General features: G+C 43.6%; 1 protein-coding gene across 7 annotated transcripts in view; it reads left to right on the top strand.

The window, feature by feature from the left end:
- si:cabz01090165.1 (uncharacterized protein LOC100333421 homolog) overlaps positions 1-24,390 on the top strand; it is a 349,850-nt gene that overhangs the window by 244,781 nt on the left and 80,679 nt on the right. For all 7 annotated transcript variants that reach the window (XM_056440460.1, XM_056440458.1, XM_056440453.1 and 4 more), the window contains 4 exons: positions 10,060-10,347; positions 14,085-14,285; positions 15,808-15,974; positions 23,838-24,078. In XM_056440460.1, the coding sequence (XP_056296435.1) occupies positions 10,081-10,347; positions 14,085-14,285; positions 15,808-15,974; positions 23,838-24,078 (876 nt within the window). In that variant the 5' untranslated portion in view covers positions 10,060-10,080. The remainder of the gene's footprint in view (positions 1-10,059; positions 10,348-14,084; positions 14,286-15,807; positions 15,975-23,837; positions 24,079-24,390) is intronic.

Genomic DNA, 24,390 nt, shown 5'->3' with positions numbered 1-24,390 from the left:
TCTCCCTGAAAGGCAAAACCCTTCTGTTTGACTTTGATCTTCCAGCAGCCCTTTGAGGCGTTTGAGACCGTCTGCGGCGGCGTTGATATGAACGTCGACGTGCCGGTACCAGAGACAATAAAAGCAACAACGACGGGCCCGGCGGGAGCCCACATGTGCAGCGCTGTGGGACGTCAAAAGGTGTCGAGAGTGACGGTTTTAGACGGTGAGAGGGAGCTCAAATGATTCGTCCCTCAGGACTCTGTCAGCTTTTGGCCTTTTTGAGCCTAACTTTATTCATGGGATATGTATTCGAGACGTAAAACATTCACTCAGTTCACTGACTCTTGTTTGGTAATGGCGGAACATGCTGTTTGTTCATGTTTTAAATTGAGCAATGCATTATAGATATGGTTATAATGCTGCTCAATGAAAACATCTATACATTTACCATCTGGATAATATGAAGTTTAGTTCATAATAGGTTCAAATTAAAAGGTAATTAAGTCTAAAAGGAGTTGAGATACACATTTGACTGACTACGGCACTATAAAGTACATAACAGCCAAGAGAAGTATTATTTATGCTTATGATGCAGATAGTTAGATACTGATGCAGAATATGCAGGGTGGGGGAGGGGCATCAATACCTCAAAGAAAAACTAAGAAACACCAAAGTATCTGCAACTGTGTCGTCTCCGACCGGCTGGTGTCCTTCCGATGACTCATTTATCTCAGGCGCTCCGCTCTGAGAGGGGGGGGGGGCAGGTAAAGGGTAGGAGGGCGAGAGAGAGAGAGAGAGAGTGAGTGAGAAGGAGACGGGGGCAGGGGGGATGGGAGGGATTGGACAACCAAAATAAAAAAACATGCCCTAATCATTTATTCTCATTTATTCATAATTGTCAAGTAAATGTGCTTTTTATTGAGGAATATGGATGAGAATGTAGCCACAGTACAAAATAACATTCTTTATAATAGTGGTTCTTATATATTTAAAAATTAGATTCAGATCCCATTAAATATAAGTGTAAATTAATAAACTGAGTTTCATATATGCTATGATGAATCATAAACTGATGGCACAGTTCTGTGTATTACATCTTTCTTTCTACCCACAATGCTTTGCGCTGGTTAGAGGGTACTTTATATAAGCACCCTGCAGAGGGACATCTCTGTTATATTACACATGTAATTGCAAACAATTCGGTCAAAAGTAAAAAGACACCGCTATAGTTTAAAGTTTAATTAAAATATTACCTTATGAATCTTAACCCTCAGTCAAACTGATTTAACGTTACCTGTGAAAAAATAATAAACTCTTTGTGCTCGTTAGATCCTCCAAAACCCAATTATCATTTCTCATGTTTAACAGCTACGGAGACATCAGAGCCAGCAGAGCATTTAAAAAAAATATATATATATATACAGTATATATATATATTTTTTTTTTTTATTATTTACATTTCTTTTTTCTTTTTTATATATATATATATATGAGACTGAGAGAAAACTCAACAGGTTGTGTTTGATTTGATTTACTTCTACTTTGAAAGGATTTTGGTTTGGTGTTTTTTTTCTTTCAGTATACCGCAGAAAATCAAAGATGAAACATTCAATAAATTAAGCGGCAACCAAAATTAGGAAACAATAATGAACAGCGCCAGCAGTGGCGAGCGACCGGGGTGATGTGCCAGCATTGAATGGGCGAGCCGCTCCCGTCGGTTGAAATGGGCCCCGGGTGTTATTGACTGGTGTCGAGAGCACGACGCTGCCAGTCGACCCAGTGTGGCCGGTAATCAGCGTGACGCCGACCACCAGAGAAATGAGATGACATTTGAATAGAACTGACAATGTCCAAGACACGACAGTCCTGCCGGTGCATGCCAAATCCATTAACGCGCCACTGGTATAAATGACGTTGATTGATGTTAATTGCAATGGGATTATTAATTAGATTTGTATTTATTTTTCCCCTGCCTGCTTCTCTTCCGCGTCCACAAAGAGGCACAACTCAAATCGAGCTGTAAACTACCACTCCGGTCCCATCAACGCGTTCAAGTCTTCGGCGCATCATGAAACCGTATCTTATCCTGCACAGATGAGCGCCGTTACAGTCGGAGAAGTCAGCTGATGAAGCACATTGCGACTCTAAATATGTTTTGGAGCTGATTGATACAAGCAGGCAAATGGTGATTTGAAGGAGAAGGTGCATCCTTTGTGTCGTTGCAAACCAAGCCAAACCTCTGGTGAAGAAAATCCCCGTCTTTAACGTGGAGCGGTTCTCCAGGAGAAGACGTTCGTTTGGAGGGCATGGTGTCTAAGAGGAGGCGTTTCAGGATCTCAAGCATGTTTCACGGGGGATAACCGAACATCAAACACACCCAAAACTAACGGCGCATGTACTGTAAACGGGCCGGTGGGAGCCCGGTTAACGGGAACAGGTGAAATGTCAGGTCACGTCAAATTGTGTCGAGTTTCTGCATCCGCTGGAACTTCCCAAACCCCCTCCCACACATACAAACACACACACACACACACACTTCTTCCACCAGTAGCCTGACCCCGTGTGGTGGAGCCCAGTAGTTATTGATCCCATTTGAAAATGCATTGAGCTGAGCTGACATGTCAGCTGAAATAATGAGCTGGCACCTCAACTCTGAGAGATTGTGCGTTTCAGTGTGAGTCTCTTGGTGCTATTGTGCCTTTTGCGTGCTCCTCTGTGTGAGTGTGTGTGTGTGTGTGTGTATGTTAAACATCATGTAGCACTACGTAATGTAGCACGATGTAATGTAGCACAACGTAATATAGCACAATATAAAGTAGCACAACATCATGTCGCATGGCGTCATGTAGCACAATGTCAGGTAGCATGGTGTCATAAGGGATGGCGCCATGTAGCACAATGTCTTGTAGCACGTTGTCATGTAGCATGATGTTATGTAGCATAGCGTCATGTAGCACGATGTTATGTAGCATAGCGTCATGTAGCACAATGTCATGTAGCATAGCATCATGTAGCACAATGTCATGTAGCATAGCGTCATGTAGCACAATGTCATGTAGCATAGCATCATGTAGCACAATGTCTTGTAGCACGTTGTCATGTAGCACAATGGCATGTAGCACAATGTTATGTAGCATAGCATCATGTAGCACAATGTCTTGTAGCACGTTGTCATGTAGCACGATGACATGTAGCACAATGTTATGTAGCATAGCATCATGTAGCACAATGTCATGTAGCATAGCATCATGTAGCACAATGTCATGTAGCATAGCGTCATGTAGCATATTTAAGATAAAACACAAAGTATTTTTTTTGGGGGGTATATTTAATCATGATAAGTCGTTGTATGAAGACATAATTCCACTTTGCCGGGTTTTTTAAATTCTTTATCCTTTACACGTGTATTTTCATGGAATAGCATCTTCTTCTAAATCTTTATTGGCTGGACTTTTAAAAAAGGGAATAGTGAAATTTAAATTGTGGAACTATTCTTTGATGGATTGGTTGCGTAATGACTCTGTGATAATTGTATGTATATGTCGTGTTCTGAAAGCTTTGTCTGACAGCGGTAACTTGAGGAGGAGATGCGCCTTTATTTAGAGAAATTAAGACAATAACGACTTGAATGCTGCCTTATGATTTGAATTTGGAATTATAGAAGATTAATTCAACCAAATTAGTTTCGCCCCTGAGAGATGCAGTTGGGTAGCAGCATTTAACATGAATTGGCTAAATTATATATATCTAAAGGATTCGGCTGATGCTATTGTATCTTGTATTATTAACTACATTTTAATGAGACAACAATAGATATATCCTAAATATTGTTTGTGTCAAATCCTGATATATCTTCTTCCTCTCTGCACTTGTGTTGGTGTTGCATTTGTTGATATATTCCGTGTTTATCCTCTCAGCGCATCAAACTGCAGCAACAACATGGAAGTGCATTACCCAGCATGCTCAGTGACGTCTGAGCTACTGTCAATTAGAAATTCACGGAGTTGTTGGACATTTTATGTTCATATTTTTCGAACTCAAACATGTGTACAGCCCGGAACATTTGATTTTGATCTCTAAAGTAATCTCGCATTCATTGACAACTGTGCTAGGGGTGAGTTTTTTAAAAATCGTAGAAATTGATCTTCCCCTAACCTTCACCAAGAGCTTACGAATATGAAAATAAAGAGCACCGAGCAGGCAGCTACTTTCACTGAAGACTTCTTCCTGATTATGAGGATGAAATGTAATAAAGAAAGTGCCAGGCTTCTCCCAAAGATGACACGCCTTTGCAAATGACTTGCCTTCAAATTAACATCTGGGATAGAGCATCGGATGGGAATCGAATACAAAGGAAAGTGGAACCAAAACGAGACGACAGCAAGGTCATGTGCGAGGGTGGAGTAGAAAGTGATGTGTGGAGTCATGCCGCAGCAGCAATGCTCCATGTGACGGAGAAGAACTGAGTTCAGAATATTTACAGTGTGATGAATGTGAAGTGGCCGTACCCCTGTCATAGAGTATTTCTCTCTGGGGGTCGGTCTCTGCCCAGGCAGCTCGTTTTAGCAGTCTCGCTTTTCTCTCTCGAGTGTGTGTGTGTGTGTGTGTGTGTGTGCGTGCGTGTGCAAGTGTTTGAGTTCTTGCCAAATGCGTATTTGCATGTGTTTCTGTTCCTGCACGCTTCTAAAGCTGAAGCACAACATCCCCACCAACTGGATAAAAAATGCAACTTTTCCGACACAAGAGCCGTTTATCAATTCCAAGTACACACCGAGTACAGACTTGAGTTATTTTGTAGTTTGGACTTGGGAGTTTGGTCTTGGGAGTCCAGACTTCAAAGGTCTTTCTGCGATTGGAACAGCAGCTGACTTGATGACGTCACCACATCAGCTGTTCTTGCTCCTGAGTTTACTTCAATTATTCACTGTAATTTATTTTTTAAATTCAAACAAAATATGACAATCCTGCTTTTTTCATTATCCTTTAAATATAATTATTAGAATTTGAATTGTGTGTGGATATATATATATAAGAAAAAAATCATAGATATAATTGTATATATATTGGGTCAAAAATTAAAACATATATATATATATTACACATGTAAATGCAAACATTTCGGTCCAAAGTAAAAAGACACCGCTATAATTCAACGTACATTTTTTATTCAAATATTAATATTATTGACGTGTCACGAGTCCATGAGAACACGAGTACAGAGAACTACCCACAAGAACGATGATTGATAAACACTGAATGTCTCCTTTCCTCCTCATCTCTCCTCCTTCCCTTCTCGGCCAATCACATCTCCTCTAATCAAACTCCTCCCCTCCACTCCCACTCTCTGTTATCACCCCCCCCCCCCTCTCCCTCCGCCCGGCTGCTTGCTGTTTGTTGTTTATCTCAGCCTGAGCTGACATGTCAGCTGAAATAATTAGCTGGCACCTCAACTCTGAGAGATTGTGCGTCTCAGTGTGAGTCTCTTGGTGCTATTGTGCATTTTGCGTGCTCCTCTGTATGAGTGTGTGTGTGTGTGTGTGTGTGTGAGGCAGTGCCGACTAGACGTGCCGTCTCTGTCTCTAAGCATCAAACATCCTCTCGTCGGTCGGCCCTCTCAACCTGCTCGGGCAGCTCCACTTCCTCCACCGTCGGCGCCACATGAATTCAAAGTTGATTTTTATGACCACTCAGCATTGAAGCTGCCAAATGTCAGCTCAAGAGTTGTGCGTTCCTGTCAATGGATTTGCTCCAGCCTGCACCGCAACGACCTGTGCATCCATCCATGCCTCAATTACTAACATCGTTGGCTCCTGGCACAGCAAGATGACGTCGATATTCTTGGTGCCATTTACACATTTCTGATTGGCTCTGCTGTGTTATTAATGGCGAGGGCCCTGGGTCCACTCCTCGGCTCCAGACGGAAATCATTAAACAACTGTGAGACGAGTCGCTGTGATGTTTTCTACAGACATTCCTGTTCCCCTCAAGATGAATCCTGCAGACTTTGATGAAGTGACCTGACGTTTCCTCGAGCGCCACCTGAAGCTGCCTTTTCATTTGTTCATGGAAGCGCGACTTTTTTGTTACTTGACACGCAAGATGTGCAGCGAACCATCCATCGCAATGCTGGGTAGTGCGATACCCCGATAAATTGAATTCAATTCAGATTATTTGTCCAGCCCAATTACACAAATTACAAATTTGTCTCGGAGTGCTTTACAATCTGTACACATAGACATCCCGGTCCCAGAACCTCGCATCGGATCAGGAAAAACAAATAACCCTTCACGGGGAAAAAAGGGAAGAACCCTTCAGGAGAGCAACAGAGGAGGATCTCTCTCCAGGATGGACAGATGCAATAGATGTAATGTGTACAGAAGGACAGATTTAAAGTTAAAATACATTCAATGAATATGACAGAGTGTATAAATAGTTCGTAGTAGGCATATTCCACGATGGAGACCTCCACGATCCATCAGGCAGATGGCGGTAGAGAGGAGGAGTGGGCGGAGTCTCCAGGTAGTACCAGTAGGACTGCAGGTTTCGTCCACGCAACACTGAAGAGGCGTGTCAGCCAAGATGTGGATCGAGTCTTGAGCACCTCGGAGGGAATCTGATCCGCCTTCTGGAGCTCCTCCCACACCTTTTGCATTGGCAACCGCCACAGCTGCTGCCCATGTGTCCAACTGGTACCTCTCCTGCTGTTTCCAGGGACCGCTGGTCCAGCTTCGCCCCAAAAGGTCTCCTCCTTCAACTTGATGGCCTCTTTGCTCACAACCAGTGGGTTCTGAGGTTGCCAAAGATGACCCTCCAAACGACAACTCCTTGCAGCTGCTTCCGCAATGGGGGCTTTAAATATGTCCCACTGGGATTCCATATCATCAGCCTCCTGGGGATGCACACAAAAGAGAAATTGGAATTGTTAATCAAAGATCAGCCTCAGTCAGCCCTCACTACAAGTTTGGGTAGAACACATCTGTCTGGCAGCCTCCAGAAACATCCGATCATACAAGCACAACGTTGATTCTTGAATATGGCCAAGGACACTTATGAACTGCCCTCTGCCCGCCGTTGCTTTTATGGCCCGAGAGTTCTCACTGTCTTCTCCGCATTTCCTCTCTAAATGGGGAACTTTGAGGCTCTCCTCATCCTCCAAAACAAAAAAAATGCATGAGAGGTTGGGTGGGATGAAGAATAAAGGGATGTTGTGGAAGGAAGAGAGAGTGCTTTGAAAAGAGTGTGAGGGAAGACGGACGGATGATAGGAGGGATGGAGGGAAGGAGCGGTGGAATTGAAATGAGACGCTTTAGGTCTGCAGGCGAGCGGAGCACGACGGAGATAGAGACGAGCCGCTTTGCATTTTCCTCGCGTTAGGCTGACCTGAATAATCAAATGAAGTCTGTTCCCAGATCAGCGGCGTTCCTCAGCCAACCAGCATCTCAAGGTCCTTAAATCCTACACTGCAGAATTATAGAAAGGCATTGATATATTAACAGTGTGTAAGTACTGGATCTACAGTGATGAACCAAGCGCCAGGTAACAATTCAACGTCATAATTCAACAACTGAATCAATGGATAAAACATAAAACAGTGCACTTTTCAAAATTACTATTGATTATTCATGTTTAATGCAAATCTTCAAATATAATAATTATTGAATTTACTAAAACAATTTTAAAAAATTAATACTTCATTATTGTGACAAAGATCAAGTCCACTGACATTAAACTACAATAAATGGTTGAAAGGCAACTCAAAATCATCAAAATAATATTCAAAAAGGGAAAAAACACTAAAAATGAAAGTTTAGCTGATGAGCATGTGGTGAGAGTTATAACCGAAGCTCTAAAAAATGTAAAAAACTGAATAGCTCCTTGAATTAAATTCAAATGAAAGTAGTGATTTATGTATTTTCTCAAAGTGCATGCTGTTTAAACCTCAGTTCGGTTACGCTTCATGGAAAGATGTTATATATTTCGACCTCCCCTTGGGGATTAATAAAGTATATATCTATCGATCTATGTGACATATCTTGCTGAGATAAAGTTATTGATATTGTGCGGACCAGCGATAACAACGCTGGCCTCTGCATGGGCGGTCGACTCAACTAATGGAGAGCTAGAAAGTTCACGCTGTGACTTATTTCCTCGAGTTACCTCTCGGCGTAAATGTCTAGACATTTAATTGTGAAAGGAAAGGTAAGAGCAGGAGGAGTGAAGCTGGAATGTGCTGCCGCTATCAACACGGGAGCAATAAAGAGCCTCCTGTCTTAGTTCAGAATATATATGAATATATTTATTATTCATTACCTTCAGAACTCATAACCGCCGGCTACAAAACTTTAATGCATTTCCTCTTTTGGCGAACACGATTTTCGCCCGAGTCACGTCGCAATCGCGGTTGTTTGACGACGAAGACAAGAACTCCCGTGATCCTTCGGGACGTCGTCGGAGCGTTGGGGGGGTCACGTTGTTCCGGCATCGCTTTGCTCGAGACTTTGAGTAAAACCTTTTACGGTGAAACCCTATTCTCCACCATCGGCATGACTGAACTTGAAGTAGCCGTGCGAGAACATCTGTGAACGCCACTTGTCCCTCATTACCCCCCCCCCCCCTTCCCCACACTCCTCCGTCACCCGTTGACATTCGAGCGTTGGCCTTTTGAATCCTCTCGAATACTTCCCACCTAATTGATCTCCTCCCATTCCATCTCTCCCATCGCTCGCTCACATTTAGCCCGCGCCCCTGCCCTCTACCCCCCGCCGCGGGGACGTGTGCACACTTCCTGTTCTGTATTCCGCTCTGCACGTCGAGGCGCAGTTTGGATATTTCAGCGCCGCGAATGAAACGGCGTCCATTTCCCCACCGCTGTCATTTAGAATCGACCTTCCTGCAGTCGCTCAGCATCGAACTCGAGGGACCTTTTTAGAGAGAGTGCACGTGTTGTGTGAGCGCGTGTGTGTGTGTGTGTGTGTGTGTTTGCATTCCTTTGGCATATATGACTCCTGCTTGTGTGTGCGTTTCAGTTTTCTCCCCCGTGTGAATTTATTCAAGACTCCGCTGAGCCGCATGTGCACTAACCCAAATGGATCAAAATCAATACCGATGTAAATGCATTCCTCGTCACCCAGGCTGGAAATTGTTGTGTCTCATTTTCATGCACATAAACATGCATGAGATTCATGAAGCGAGGCAGATAACCAAGCCGGAGATCATTTCTGTCCGTTACTGTTCCTCCTAATGTTGTAATCATGAGCGCAGTGAGCCTAATTGATCATGTAAGCAGCCGCGTGTTCACTTTCCCAAGACATCCGACTCAGCAGGAAATAAATAAAACGCACCAACTGCTGCACCAATAATCTCTTTAACTTTTGCCAACCCCCCCCCCCCCCCTCCTCTCCTCTCTCTCATGGAGCATTTCTAATAAAACTTGTTATCTGGGAATTCTGGGCTCCACGCATTTGCAAAGCATTTAACCCTCCTGTTACCTTAGGGTCAATTTGACCCTATTCGATGTTTAACCCTCCTGTTACCTTTATATTTACTGACATATTTTGCCCTTGGGGTCAATTTGACCCCAGCAATAAAAACCTCCAGAAAATTATTAGAATGAATATTGTTTCCCAAGTTTAAGTGTGAGGTACTTTATGTTTGTTTGTTGACTACCTAAATAGCCCTTTAAATATATAAAAAAGTTGATATTTCTTATATGTTTGACACAGTGAAAAACAGCCTGGGGTCAAATTGACCCGAAAGAACACCGACATTAAACATTGAATGGGGTCAAATTGACCCTAAAGGTAACAGGAGGGTTAAGAAAAGCACCAGAAAAAAAAGTTACACGTCGTAACTTTATTCTTTCTGCAGCCCTTATCTCACAGTTTGGAATGATCTTCATTCAGTGTGACTGGGAGGGAGCGGGGGGGGGGGGGGGGGGTGAGTATCTTTGATTTGGGGCGAAGTTCTGCATTGACTGATCTAAATGTAATTTCCGGTCCCCGGCGGGAGTCGAACACCCAGTTGTTGAGAGCGACATGAACTGATGTCCGCCGTCGCCTTCTCTCTCTGTCGTTGCAGCAGCAGCAAGGCGGAGCCGCCATGGACGTCGTCGCCTCCTCGTCGGTCCGCCCGCTCCTCCTCCTCCTCCTCTTCGTCCTCCTGTCCTCCCTGCCCTCCGGCTCCTCCATGTTGTGTCCGAAGCGGTGCTCCTGCCAGAACCTGCTGCCCTCCTACACCGTGCTGTGTGCCAAGACGGGCCTCCTCTTCGTCCCGTCCAACATCGACCGCCAGACGGCCGAGCTCCGGCTGATGGACAACTTCATCTCGACGCTGAGGCACCGCGACTTCGCCAACATGTCCAGTCTGGTCAGAGCTCCGCTGTTTACTTTCATTCTGCACACGCCCGTTAGCTTCTGTTGCAGGTGATCCAGCTGAGCTCTCGTTTTCCACTTTCCCGTTCTGGTCTCCGCGGTTGCTACTGTAGTCACTTAAGTGACGTGATTCTTATAGAAACCTAAATGATGTGACCAATGTTCTCATCTGTGATTATGGGTACTGAGCAGAGCTGCTTAGAGAACTCCGGCTTTAACGTATATTACTCACAGTCGTCACCTTCAATTACACAAAGGGTCCACAAAATAAGGAAAAGTCAGGAGAATGAATGTTGAACTTTAAAAAAACAAGGCTTCTGAGAGATACTAAAGTTTCGACCACGCAGAAGAAGACATCTTTCATCCACCCGTACCTCTACTGTGGGCAGTTCCCCACTGCCCACATGGGACACAACGAACTGCCAAAGCTCTGTAATGGGCATTCATTTGGGACGGTGCAGAATCTCTGTGTGCATTCTTCTCTGCATGGCTCGACATTTAGGGAACATTTAGAAAAATTGGCCACTTATTCTTGGACCCCGGTTGCCGTCAGTGACAATCACTGGTTAACGTATGCGAGTAGGGCGGATGGACTCTGCTGCTCCGTGACGCGGTTCTGAAAGCAGAATCGTGACAGGCTGGAGGTCGTCTGAAAGTGGACATGACGGACAAGATGATGTCGACGTCCCTTTAGGAATCCACAATAAAAGACTTGGATTGACTTATAACTGCATCTTAATTACCTTCGCATTGAAAATGCGGAAGGTTATGTTTTGATCGCCATTTATTTATTTATTTATTCGCAACAATGCAAAAAAAATGAAGGTTATGTTTTTGATCGTATTTATTATTTATTATTATGCGTGTTATTCGCAAAACTCAAAAAGTATTGAACCGAATCGCATGCAATTTGGTGGGATGATTGTTTATTATCCGGGGACCAGTTGATGAGATTTTGGGATCGATCGGGTCAAAGGTCATGAACAGGTCAAAATCTTTCGCAGAACTCAAAAAGTATTGAACCGAATCGCATGACATTTGGTGGGATGATTGTTTATTATCCGGGGACCAGTTGATTAGATTTTGGGATCGATCGGGTCAAGGTCAAGGTCAAAGGTCATGAACAGGTCAAAATGTTCTTGAATCATGAAATTTGGTGGGATGAAATTTGGTTATTATCCGGGGACCATTAGATTAGATTTTGGGATCAATCGGGTCAAAGGTCAAGGTCAAGGTCATGGAAAGGTCAAACTCTTTACCATATATACGATACATTTTTGTCCAATTGGCATGCAACTAATGCCAAAATGTTCATAATTCAATGCCCAATCTTGTGATATGCGAAGGTATGCGCTCTACCGAGTGCCCATTCTAGTTTGTATGCGTGTTACTCGCATAACTCAAAAAGTATTAAACCGAATCGCATGAAATTTGGTGGGACCATTGGTTATTATCCGGGGACCATTTGATTAGATTTTGGGATCGATTGGGTCAAAGGTCAAGGTCATGAAAAGGTCAACATCTTTTTTTTAACATAGCGCGGTCAATTTTTATCCAATTGGCATGCAACTAATGCCAAAATGTTCATAATTCAATGCCCCATCTTGTGATATGCGAAGGTATGCACTGTTCCGAGTGCCCGTTCTAGTTGTGTCTGAATTACCTCAAATATAAGATTTGAAAATAGCAGATGCCTGGTTGCAAACACTTTTTAAAATGAGCATTCATCCCCGCTATGGCCACACGTGGGTTTGCAGCGTTTCACCTCGATAGTTTCAGGTCGGGCCTCAGTCTCCGGTACAGGACCGGCAGCTTGAACTAATCGGCATGCGCAGCAGCATCGTTGGACGAGAGTAACGTGTTCCACCTTGAACTTATGGACTCACAAATGTTTTGCATTCTAAAATTACCGACAAGCCTCTGCCAACGACCGTGTTCAGCAGTCAGTGACCACATACACATCTGCTCTGACGGCCATCACCAGTGACCACAGGAATGCAGCCTCACGTCTCACACGTGGTCATACTTTGTATGAATTAGTCTGATTTGAGCTCTACACTGCAACCTGCCTGATCTGGAAAAAAATTGCAATATTCCAATCTGTGCGACAACATAACCTTCCCCCACCTCTCAAAATGTGCAATATCCCCATATAACTGTCCCTTTCCCCCTCTTTCTGTTCACAAGCTAGGAACAACACTCAGCACTAGCCTATTTATCTATTTATTAACCTCTGCCCTCTCCTTTTTAATGTTGATAACCTGTTTTTTTTAAACTGTACTTAATACTGTATATTCTACCACCTTATGTACAGTGTGTTTTTGATATTTTTTCTCATTATTATAGGTTGTTTGTACCTCTGTTGAATCGGAGAGCCCTGCAAAACAATTACAATGTGACTGGACTGTTGGTCTAGGCACAAATGGCAAATAAAAAACCTTGACCCTTGAAGTGTCCAAATGTATTTTTAGGGCCAAAGTAGCAGCTGTAAAATGCTCTACAAACACATTTCAACTCCCGATAAATTCTTCACCATAAAACCCCCTTATTTGTGCTTCTTACTCCTCCTCCCTGCAGTATTAGGAGGCTTGATTTATTGATGAATAGCTGCGAAGGAATCCCGAGAAAGTTGGTGGTAAAGACATTTACTTACATATTCTTCATAATAAAAGTCCTTAGATATTTTGAAATGTAAAGCTTTTACTTTGAATCAGCAAAATCCAGACAGTGAATATGTTTGTTTTTTTAGAAGTCTTTCAGGACATTAAAACCCATGTTATGAACGGACTATCAAAAGGCCTTCTGATTAAAAGAGGAACATGTAAACACGCTCGGGACACTTTTCCCATTTATTCCACACACCGAACACAGAAAAGGTTCGAAACATCTGCTCCTTCCAACACCGTAGTGACTGAGGTGGAATCTGTGATGTCTTCCGGATTTCGCCAATTAATCCCACTGTAATCATGGAGCGGAGGCGGCAGGGCTTTGCCGTGCGGAGCGGCACTAAAAGAAGAAAAAATACCAACATTGCCGATATTCAACCGCCAAATGGCGAAGCAGCTGGAGACTTCATTCACTGGAGACGTTCCTCTTCAGCGTGATCGCATCAGCACAGATGATGTTTGCTCACACACATGGCAACGTGGGAAATGAGGTTTTAAATGACTTCTCCAAAACAGGTTTAGAAATGTGCGGGTGTTGATTAACCTTTTCTCGGCTGTTGATAGAATAGATCTCTGCATTTGTGTATCCGGCGTACATTGGAACAATTCAGAATCCTGCAAATTCCCGACCTCAGCAGTGTGTTTTTGAATCAAACCCGTATATATTAATTAAGCCTAGACTTGTTTTAAAACAAGTGTATCTGTAATTCCACCATCTCAGCTGACCCCCTGTACTCTAGTATTAATTACAAACATTATTATGAATGAATTGGTGTTTAAAGGCCGTCCTCTCACCTGATTTCCAGTGTAATCCCCCTGAACCGCTCTCAAGTGGCGCATTCACACTCTATTCTCATGTGGAGGTGACACATCTGCCAACCCTGACCTTTGACCTCCCTAGCAGAAAAAATGTCACGATAAAACATGGAGTTGTGTGTGTGTGTTCCTAGAGTATTGCTGGTACTGGCTTGAATCTCCTTTTATAAAGAAGTGGGAGATCCAGAATGACAAAGTGATCCAGTGTTTTTTGGGGGGTGAATGTCTCACATTTCATCTGCATCTCCAGATCCACCTGACCCTGAGCAGAAACACCATCAGTCAGATCAGGCCGTACGCCTTCGCTGACCTCCATGACCTCCACGCCCTCCACCTGGACGCCAACCGCCTCACCTCCCTGGACGACTCCCACTTCCAGGGCCTGGTGAACCTGCGGCACCTCATCATGGCCAACAACCAGCTGCAAACCATAACAGAGGGAGCCTTTCAGGTATGATGAACACTGCAGGATGAGCTCTCTTCATGCGTCTGCTAAAACTAGTATGAATACGACAGAGCCGTCCCTGCAGAGAGTCGTGCCCTACGACGTCTGACACCGACGCACCAGGCTTCCAACTAACTCCAATGTAACAAGAAACTCAGCAATATTAGACAGTCAGAGAAACGGGCGGAGCAAGGAGAGCGAGATCGTCCTCAGGGAGCGAGGGAGTGGAGGTGGATGGATCAAACAAACTCGGGGCTGAGGTCCACGGCGATCGATCCGAGCAGCGAGCATGGGAATGAATTCAAATATCATTTCATACGCTTCTGGTGAGGTGAGTTGCTTCAGATGCATTTAAGTTCCTTCATAGTTTATTGTGCACACATTACGAGTGTTACGTCTTCTTCACTCACGATGAATAACTTTCACACCAACAACCGTATGTCTTGCCGGTCACAGGTCGTGAAGAACGGACGGTTTTTCGATCGACGGACGATGGAGTTTTGAGTTGCAGGATTAACGTCTTTTAATTTACTTCGTAAACGGCATCTCTACATTTTGCTTCAATTAGTTTTAGTCGCTCAAACTTAACCAGAACTTAACTCAGCCCCCAAGCGGCAGCTCGGAAAACATCCCCACGGTGTGACTCATACGACTCATACTGACAAACAACTTATTCAGTTGTTTGGACACGAGGACCGTTGGCAGGAGGACTCCAGTCTCCAGAGCCAGATGCTCCGTCACCCACAAACTGAGCGGAAACACGACTCACTTTCACTCGGGGTGTTTCTGAAACGAACACTCGTGAATCCTTTGTGTCATTTAGGACAGACTCTCCAGTCACGGAGCTCCTCCTCCTCCTCCTCCTCACAGGTCTTTAAAGTTTCTTTTGTTGTTCAAGAAATGAGATCCTCTTTGTTCAGAAAGCAAAAAAGCACCGATTATTGTCATGAGAGCCGAGGTGTCGTCACATTCGCACAATGTCCCCATTGTGTGAATGATGAGAACAATTACAGCCACGACGACAACACTTGGGCTGATCAACAGGCTGTTATCGCTCTCCTCCAAGCCCCCGTCCTCTCTCTCTATTCACCCCTTCGTGATTGAGATCATTGTTATGTGAGCTGACTCGTGGTATTTGCACTGATTGTGAGAATTGTTTGGAGGGAATTAGAAAAAAAAAAAATATGAGTGCACATTGACCGGGGTAATTGATCTCCATTTCTGTGTTCCTCTGATATTCCCTCGTCTTTATTTCTTCTTGTCCTCATCTTTTTATTTCCATATCCCCATCTATTACTTCCCATACATCTATCCTTTCCTTCCCCCCCCCCCATTCTTCCCTCCCTTCCTCCATCCTCCTCTCCTCTGTTTCTGATAAGAAGACGTTAAGAAGCTGTTGAAGCCCACGCTGTCCAGGTTTCCTCAAAAGTGTCAATGATGCCGTCTGCCATTAAAGTTTTCGACAATGTTTCAAACACATTCAAATTATGAATGGTTGATGAGGGTTCATTCTGTTCTCCACTTGCAGGACTTCCTGGAGACTCTAGAGGACTTGGACTTGAGCTACAACAACCTGGTGAACATCCCCTGGGACACCATCTCCATGCTGGTCAGCGTCAACACCCTCAGCCTCGACCATAACCTCATAGAGAACGTCCCGGAGGGAATCTTCTCCAACCTGCACAAACTGGCCAGGTCAGGATCACGTGAAGACACTTTAAATAACGTTACTTATCCACAGGGAGGCCAAAGAGAAGTGTTTGTATTCAGGTCTTCCTGCTTCTTTTGCTCCTTAAAATTACACTTCATTCAATTCATTTCAGTTTATTTTGTATAGCCCATGATCACAAATTACAAATTTGCCTCAGAGGGCTTCACAATCCGTACACATACAAAGTGAAGAACCCTTCAGGAGAGCAACAGAGGAGGATCCCTCTCCAGGATGGACAGAACAATAGATGTCATGTGACCAGAAGGAGTCATTACAGAGTTACAACACATTCAATGAGTATGACAGAGTGGATGAATAGTTGGTAGTCGGCATGGACCACGATCCAGACCTCCATGATCCATCAGGGAGATGGAAGTAGAGAGGAGGAGTGGGCGGGGCATCAGCAGGGCCATGACATCAGACCCAGCCAGGTCCAAAGGACCCCATGAGACGTGACGTCACAAGGACTCCGGCGATGAAGTAATGTGCAATGGAGAGATGAAAATTCATCAATAAGAAGAGAGAGAAGAGGAGAGAGGAGCTCAGTGCATCCTAACTTCATGCAGACCATAATCTGGCCAAGAAACATTGGAGGTAGTAAATTCGTCACAAAATACAATTTATTTCTTTTGTGTAAATGAACACAAATTACAGTATCTTTAGCTTAAAAACATAAATAATGCCAAGGGACATAGATTTTAGTTTCCAAAAAGACCCGTGTTTATTGCCGGGAGGGGAAGTGGACGAGTCCAACAAACAGCCCGTTGTGGTTTCATGGTTGTGTATTTGTTACCTCCACTTAACTTTTTTAGCTTAATGTCGTCCTGACCAAAAGGTTGTCTGTGCGACACAAAGAATACGCACAATGCGTGCCCCCGCACCCGAAACCCATCGATTGAATCCGGTGACTATATCCGGCACCGGCGTGAGACGGTGCCGGATATAGTCACCGGATTCAATCGATGGGTTTCGAGAGAGAGACGGAGCCGTCAGCTGGCAGCAGTAAACATCCAGCGCTGCACCGAGGTGCCGTGTAACGTACAGCTTTATCTGACACTGAGAGCTCGATGGAGGTTCATAACCGGCTTTAACTCACAGGCTTACAGCACATATCCCATGTGACACAGTCTCAGGCACTTTCACCGCACCACATTCATCAAACCAGTTCTCATAAATGCTCTGCACACTCGCTGAGACGGACAACTGAGAGACCAGCTGGTGAAGACAGGGAACACTTAGCAGCGAAAGGGACGGATGTTTTATCTCTTTCTTTCATGAAGATGTGGAAATCGGAAACTCATCTCTGATGATCACAAAGTATTACAGCTTTATATTGAAATTCAAAGGATATTTTGAAGTGGGCGTGTTTCAGCTCAGTTGATGGTGGTCAGCACGTCCCCAGCCACCTCAATAAAGACAGGGAACTCAAACTGTTCTATCCACTCTGATCTCTTTTCAAACAACATGTTGATCAAATGATTGGAAAGACTCCTTCCTAAAAATCTGTGATAAACATGGCGGCTTGCAGAGGAGTCTAAAATTACTGTGGTGGAAGATTTTCTCTGTTTATCTGGAAAGAAGGAATGAAGTCTCTGAATCAAAATGGCCTTCATCTGTTTTATTCTCTGGAAGGAGGAAAGTTCCATCGCAGCTCTCAGGGAACTCAGTGACACAAGATTCAACGAACAGTCACAGCCTTCTTTAGACACATGCAGGTTACGCACCTCTTGGCCAGTTAAACAAACAAGTGTTGATTCTAAATCATATGACAAATCTCTCTCCTACATCCTAAAAGGTCAACTCCTTATCATGATCAGACCCCAGAGAACTTGTATCTGCCCCCCCGAACATTCTCTGTTCCCGTTGTGAAACGCCGTTAGCTCTACGACGGCAGGCTGGTCCTTCCCTTATGATCCCGCTACCCCAAATCACTCTCCCAATAAACTACTGATCACCTAAGCTATACGTTCACATAATATGACATTACTATATCTTACCATTAAATTAGTTAAAATCGAGCGGGTTCAAAGTGGGTAAAACGTAACGCGTTTGAAATTAGAGGGGAAAACTCTCGTTGACAGAGCAGTGGATATTGGCTCTAATGTCTGGCTCAACCGTTTGAAATACAGCTTTTAAAATAACAAGTCCGACCGGCAGGCGGAGGACTTTGAAGGCGTGACGGTGCGTTCCAAGTTTGACGGAGCAATCTCGCCAAAGTGGGTCGGTGAAGAAGGAGCGAAGCCGTCAATGTCAGGCTCAACAATACAAGCGCACACTCGCTGCTACTCATGTCTGTTTCCCCCAAACTCCATCGACCGCAAGTAAGAAACTGACTATGGATGAGTGTCTCATACAAGCTCACTTCTAAACAACCAATCGTCCCTTTAATGTAGGAAAATCTCCCAAATCGGAGTAACAGGCTTTACGTATGACGACGCTTCATATCAGCTCTATTATATTATGACAGCATAACGCTTTAATTTCAGAAAACTCCCATATGTAGCTATATTACACCCATTAGTTGTTTCTAAAATATATTATGTGGTGGAAACCAGCAAAATGTGCTTGAGATAGACACCAAATCCCAAGGAGCTGTCGAGATACAAGAAGAAACAAGTAGTCAGCTCCATAATAAGCGGGTCTAATATTAACTGGGAGGATATTCAAGGAGCTGCAAACGATTCTGCACATGAACTCTAATTGTTATAGGGAAGACAATATTTGAATGCAGCCAGAATAAAAGACTCAAAGGGCTTCAGTGCTTCGGTCTTTTGGGAGTAATCCTTCTGAAAGGGAAAATTTGTTTTATGTGAAGCACCACTATCAAAATGATGTGTTCAACTATATTTGTCAAAATGATGATCTGCTTTTTAATTTCTCAAAGCAATCAGACAAAGAGTAGAGCTTCAGGCAGGATATAAATGAGCCAAAATCACAAAGCGAACCCCTCCATGTCGGGGCTCACTTTATTAGATGTACAGCTTTTGAGGCTCAGATAAACTCCAGTTCAGCAGCAGCTCACACAGCTGGGAGACGCCCAGTAAGACCAGCGCTGCGGAGCAGCGGGAGAGGGCGTCGATGGGACATGAAGGCAAATGATGCCTTCACTGACTTCCAGGCAGAATGGGGCTTATGAACTCAGACTGCTCCTCTGCTGGGCACATCTTTCAGTTGAAAGTGTTAAAGTGTCAAAGAAAGTGGTTCCACAAATAAAAAAATTAATCTACAAAAGTATTATTTTTCAATTCAATTCAATTCAGTTTATTTGTAGAGCCCATTTTCACAAATTTGTCTCGGAGTGCTTTACAATCTGTACACATAGACATCCCTGCCCCAAAACCTCACATCGGATCAGGAAAAACTCCCAAATAACCCTTCAGGGGGAAAAAAGGGAAGAAACTTTCAGGAGAGCAACAGAGGAGGATCCCTCTCCAGGATGGACAGGTGCAATAGATGTCATGTGACCAGAAGGAATCATTATACACAAATTAAAACAAATTGACACGGACTCCTCGGGTACACAGATTAGAATGCACTTTGACTATCCTCAGTCTCATTTTAAACTGCAGAAATCAATTAATATAGTTTTAAAAAGGACTGCGATAAAACTGATATTATTTTTTTTCATGAAATTGTTATTCATAGAAATCTGAAATGATCTGACTGTTTTTTTTTTGTGTAGCAATGTGTATCTATTGATTTATTACGTCTTTAATGTTCTCTCAAATTTATTTAATTTGGAGGATTCTCATGTAGATACAATACACCAGGTCAGACTGTCGGGGAAAGAACATCACCGGCACTGATGGTGATGATGATGATGAGGATGAGGATGATGACCTGCCTTGTCGAGGTGGTTTCCACAGTCTATCAACCTCAACCGGGCTGGAGACCGATATGCATCTTACCTTGGAAATATTTGAAACTCTTATTAGATCAGAAACTCTTTGACAATTCATCGTAATTCCTTTTTTCCAAGAACGAAACAACTCAGAAGGTATTATTCCTCCACGTAGTTTGGTGTTTCCAAATCTTTCGCAAAGAGCAAATACGGCCGACACCGTAAGATGTCTCCCGGTCCACCTCAAACACAGGATATGGGCCGAGAGCAACGTGTAGGAGCAGGAAGTGGTCAAAGGTCAACAACCAGTGGATGGCCAGCAGACACGGTTTATTTCACCTGTGACACGTCCCCGAGCAAAGGAGGTGTGAACGCTGTTTGTTTCCCATTTTTCATTTGGTGGGTGTGGTAAAGCAAAAGCTTAAGTTCATTATTATTACTTCAAATGTCATTTGAACCCAATTCACATGAATCAATTTCAAAGTGCGTCCCAACAACCGGCAGGCTGAGAAATGCAGAGAGAGAAAACCAGCCGAGCTTCTTGAAAAACACTCGTGCATTTATTAAAAACAGCCATGATGGGTTCTTTCTGCCCCGGGGAAACAAAACGTGAGGCCCAGCTGGCGTTACTCAGAATGTGTCTGCATGCACAGGTGAGCGTTTCACACACACAAACACGCACACGCACACGCACACAACCGAACACACAGCGCAAGGCTGCCGCCCATGAACAAACCTAATTGAAATGTGTAAAGCGAGGCATGCTCGCTGCTCTCAACAGCTATTAACTTCCTGTTAAGTCATCGCTGCTGTCGAATATTTTCTGGAGGGATTTTTGGTTTGTTGCTGACAACGGTGAATGTTTTAATCGCCCAGGACGAGTTTATGGCTCCAATGTTCAAAAGATACTCCCAGAGATGGTGCAGTGTCCAAATGACAAAAAAAATACACCCATATTTATTAATACCGTTTTAATGTAATTACCTTCACATTGAAAATGCGGAAGGTTATGTTTTGATCGCCGTGTATTTATTTATATATTTATTCATTTATTTATTTGTATGCGTGTTATTCGCATAACAAAAAAAGTTTTAAACCGAATCGCATGAAATTTGGTGGGATGGTTGGTTATTATCCGGGGACCATTTGATTCGATTTTGGGATCAATGGGGTCAAAGGTCAAGGTCAAGGTCACGAAAAGGTCAACATCTTCTTGAATCGCATGCAATTTGGTGGGATGATTGGTTATTATCCGGGGACCATTTGATTCGATTTTGGGATCAATCGGGTCAAAGGTTAAGGTCAAGGTCATGGAAAGGTCAACATCTTCTTTTTACCATAGCACGGTCAATTTCTATCCAATTGGCATGCAACTAATGCCAAAATGTTCATAATTCAATGTCCAATCTTGTCATATGCGAAGGTATGCGCTCTACCGAGTGCCCATTCTAGTTAAATATGTTATACTCGCCGGTCGGTATCTTTAAGAAGGGCACAAACATCTTTGATTCAGCTGCTGATAGTCCATGTGGAGCAGGAGAGAGTCCTGCATTGCATTGTGGTATATTATCTACGGATGTACAGATCTTTGTTTCATTTACAGTCGATTGTTCCATCTGCATGAAGAGCGCTTTGGTCTAGATTCTCAGATTGACCTTCAAAATGACATTTAAAGTGCTTTTGATTGATCTTTGATGTCGGCCATTATCAATTTTGTTGTGGTTTATGTTTTTTTTTTCAACTTGTTCTGCGGTTTGCTCATTACTACGTCATATAATTATTGTTGGGGAATCACACACACTTTAGTTCATCTACATGCTGCAACAGGTTTTCCCATTCTGGCAACTCAATGGATAGAAGAAGAGTCATCAATGAATATTAGGAAGGTTATTTCTAAAATGATGATTCTATTTGTGATCTGTGCTATGATGAAAGAATAAGGCTGTCCAGGTCTGACAGCAGGAAGATACTTCTATAATACTGCAATCTGTTCAGTGTGGAAGGAGTCTGCGTGTTTACAGGGATGATTCAAACCCAACTGGGACGTTTGGATGCTTTAAACCAGCCGCTCACATTCGCACGTTATGCACGTGAATAGAGCTGTGAAAGAAAAAGCCTTCAAAAAGGTGCTATGGAAATTAAAAGAATACCAATTATGTAATTAATCTACTTTTACATGGCTGCAACTGAAACCTATATTACTTCAGCTGCAGGAGATGGACTCATGTTTTCAGTCATTTTCTCAGCGACAGTTCTTTCATTCATTCCAGATTGATACACCTTCAATAGATTTGTATGATTCCTTCCACTCCAAGATAAAAAAAACCTTTTAGGCTATACCTCACGAACACCTGGAGGTTGTCTTCACCGGAAAAATATTTCCATCAGCATTCATTCCCAGAGACAAATGACTCTGCACTAGTCAACACTTAAAGTAGATTCTTATGGTTGAATGCACTTATTGTCATGTAATATAATGATACTATCTGTATTATTATCTGGATTCAACAAATCATCCACCATGTGTAATATCCGTATAACATGTGGCATGTAAACTACTGCTGTAACTCAGGTTTCTTATTCTACTTTCCAGAAAAGAGACTGAGGACGTGACTTTATTGTCCTCGATGGGAGCTTCAGCTCCTCCAATGACCGGCAGGCAGCCCGGGTCCATATGGCCACGTCAACTTCTTATTTATAGAGTAACTAAATCAAGCCCCAAGTCTAAACCTCCAAATCTCTTTTCAAAATATTACAGTCAAATCCTCTAATACCTCTTAATGTGTACGTTGTCATTGAGCCATACATGTACAGTCTGTACGAAATCTGGCAAAAGTGTCTTTTCCTTCCATCCTTGGTTTGATGTCCTTTACAATAGTTAAGAGTTAAGGTGCGTTCACACCAAAAGCCATGCGATTTTTCGCGTCGCCCAAAACGCGTGAGTTTACTCGCTCGACCATTCGCCGTGTTCTCACCTTGAGCGTCGAGAAGCTCCGCAAGGGGCGGGGCTTATCTCCGTGTCTCGTCTCCGTAACGACCGTTATCATCTCCTTCATCCACCAGAATAACTAACCACTAGTTCTGCTTTATATTTGTTGTGGACGTCCCACACACTAACGCCCTGGTGTTTGGGTTCATAGATAGATAGATAGATAGATAGATAGATATATACTTTATTAATCCCCAAGGGGAAATTTGTCGTGACAGTAGCAGCAACACACAAGAATAAAAAACAAAACACAAAATATAAGAAACAGGGATGAAAGATATAGAAGTATACAAGTAAGATAAAAGTAAAATACAAAACAAAATATATATGTAAATATACAACACACATGCATACACAACACACAACAACACTGACAAATCAAATACAAAAATATTAAATATAGACACCCGTAGGCTCACTCAGCTCGGTCACTTTCACCGATGAAGTGACTGTTACGTCTGGAAGACTTCCGCTTCCAGCGCTACAAGAGCGGAACTCAAGAGCCGATTGGCCCGAGTTGCGAGATGACCGCCTCAAAGATGAAATATTTCAACTCGGGGCGAAAATTGCGCCGCTGAAAACGCGCCGCTGTAAACGCGTCGGCCACATCGCGTCACCCCAAACGCGCCGCCAGGGAAAATATTGCGTCTATCGCAGCCACACGCGTTTGTATGTTGACTTTTCATGGGATTCGGTCGCGAGAGAAAATAGTTTTGCTTTTGGTGTGAACGCACCTTTACACCTTCTAAATTCGATTTTTTTTAGATTGGATTACTTTTGACTTTAACAGAAAGCAGCAGCAAACATATTTACAAATACAATACAATACAAGAAAATGAAAATATTCTAAATGCATCATATAGTTAGTGTTATTACTGAAGCAGATTCTACATCCTCTCTCTCCTCTGAACTGAGCCCGCTGGCCAACAGTTTCCCATCCCCCGTCCACTTCATGCCTCCAAACCGAGTTCTGGCCTGACCCCCCCCCCCCCCCTGTGTCTCTGCCTCCATCACCAGGCTGGACATGACGTCCAACAAGCTGAAGAAGATTCCTCCAGACCCGCTGTTCCTGCGGATCCCGGTGTACGCCAAGCTGAAGGGCTCCCCGCTCACAGAGCTGGTGTTGAGCTTCGGGGGGAACCCGCTGCACTGTAACTGTGAGCTGGTGTGGCTGCGCAGGCTGACCCGAGAGGACGACCTGGAGACCTGCGCTTCCCCTCGAGAGCTGGCCGGCAAATACTTCTGGACGATCAGAGAGGTTGGTTGCCGTCGCTGCAGTAACACCACGTCGTGAAAGCTATACTGTCAGAAAGCCCTTCGGAACTAATGGAGATGTCTGGGGTGATGTCATCCAGCTTGAAACCTGATGACGTCATCAGTTCAACTCTTTTGAAGTATTTTCTCTTTTTAGGTAAAGTGGTTCACATGCAGATCATCGAAATGACCGAAATCATTCAAACGTGCACGCTGCTCAAAAGGTCCCAGTTGAAAATGTATATTTAGGAAAGAGGATTCATGATTCAGCTGCATGATGGGTCAGAGGTCAGCTACTTCTTTATCGTAAGAGACA

This window comes from Pseudoliparis swirei, chromosome 20 (assembly GCF_029220125.1).
Source record: "Pseudoliparis swirei isolate HS2019 ecotype Mariana Trench chromosome 20, NWPU_hadal_v1, whole genome shotgun sequence".
Lineage (NCBI taxonomy): Eukaryota > Metazoa > Chordata > Actinopteri > Perciformes > Liparidae > Pseudoliparis > Pseudoliparis swirei.
The sequence above is the reverse complement of the archived record's forward strand: the minus strand, read 5'-3'. Positions and strand labels throughout refer to the sequence as shown.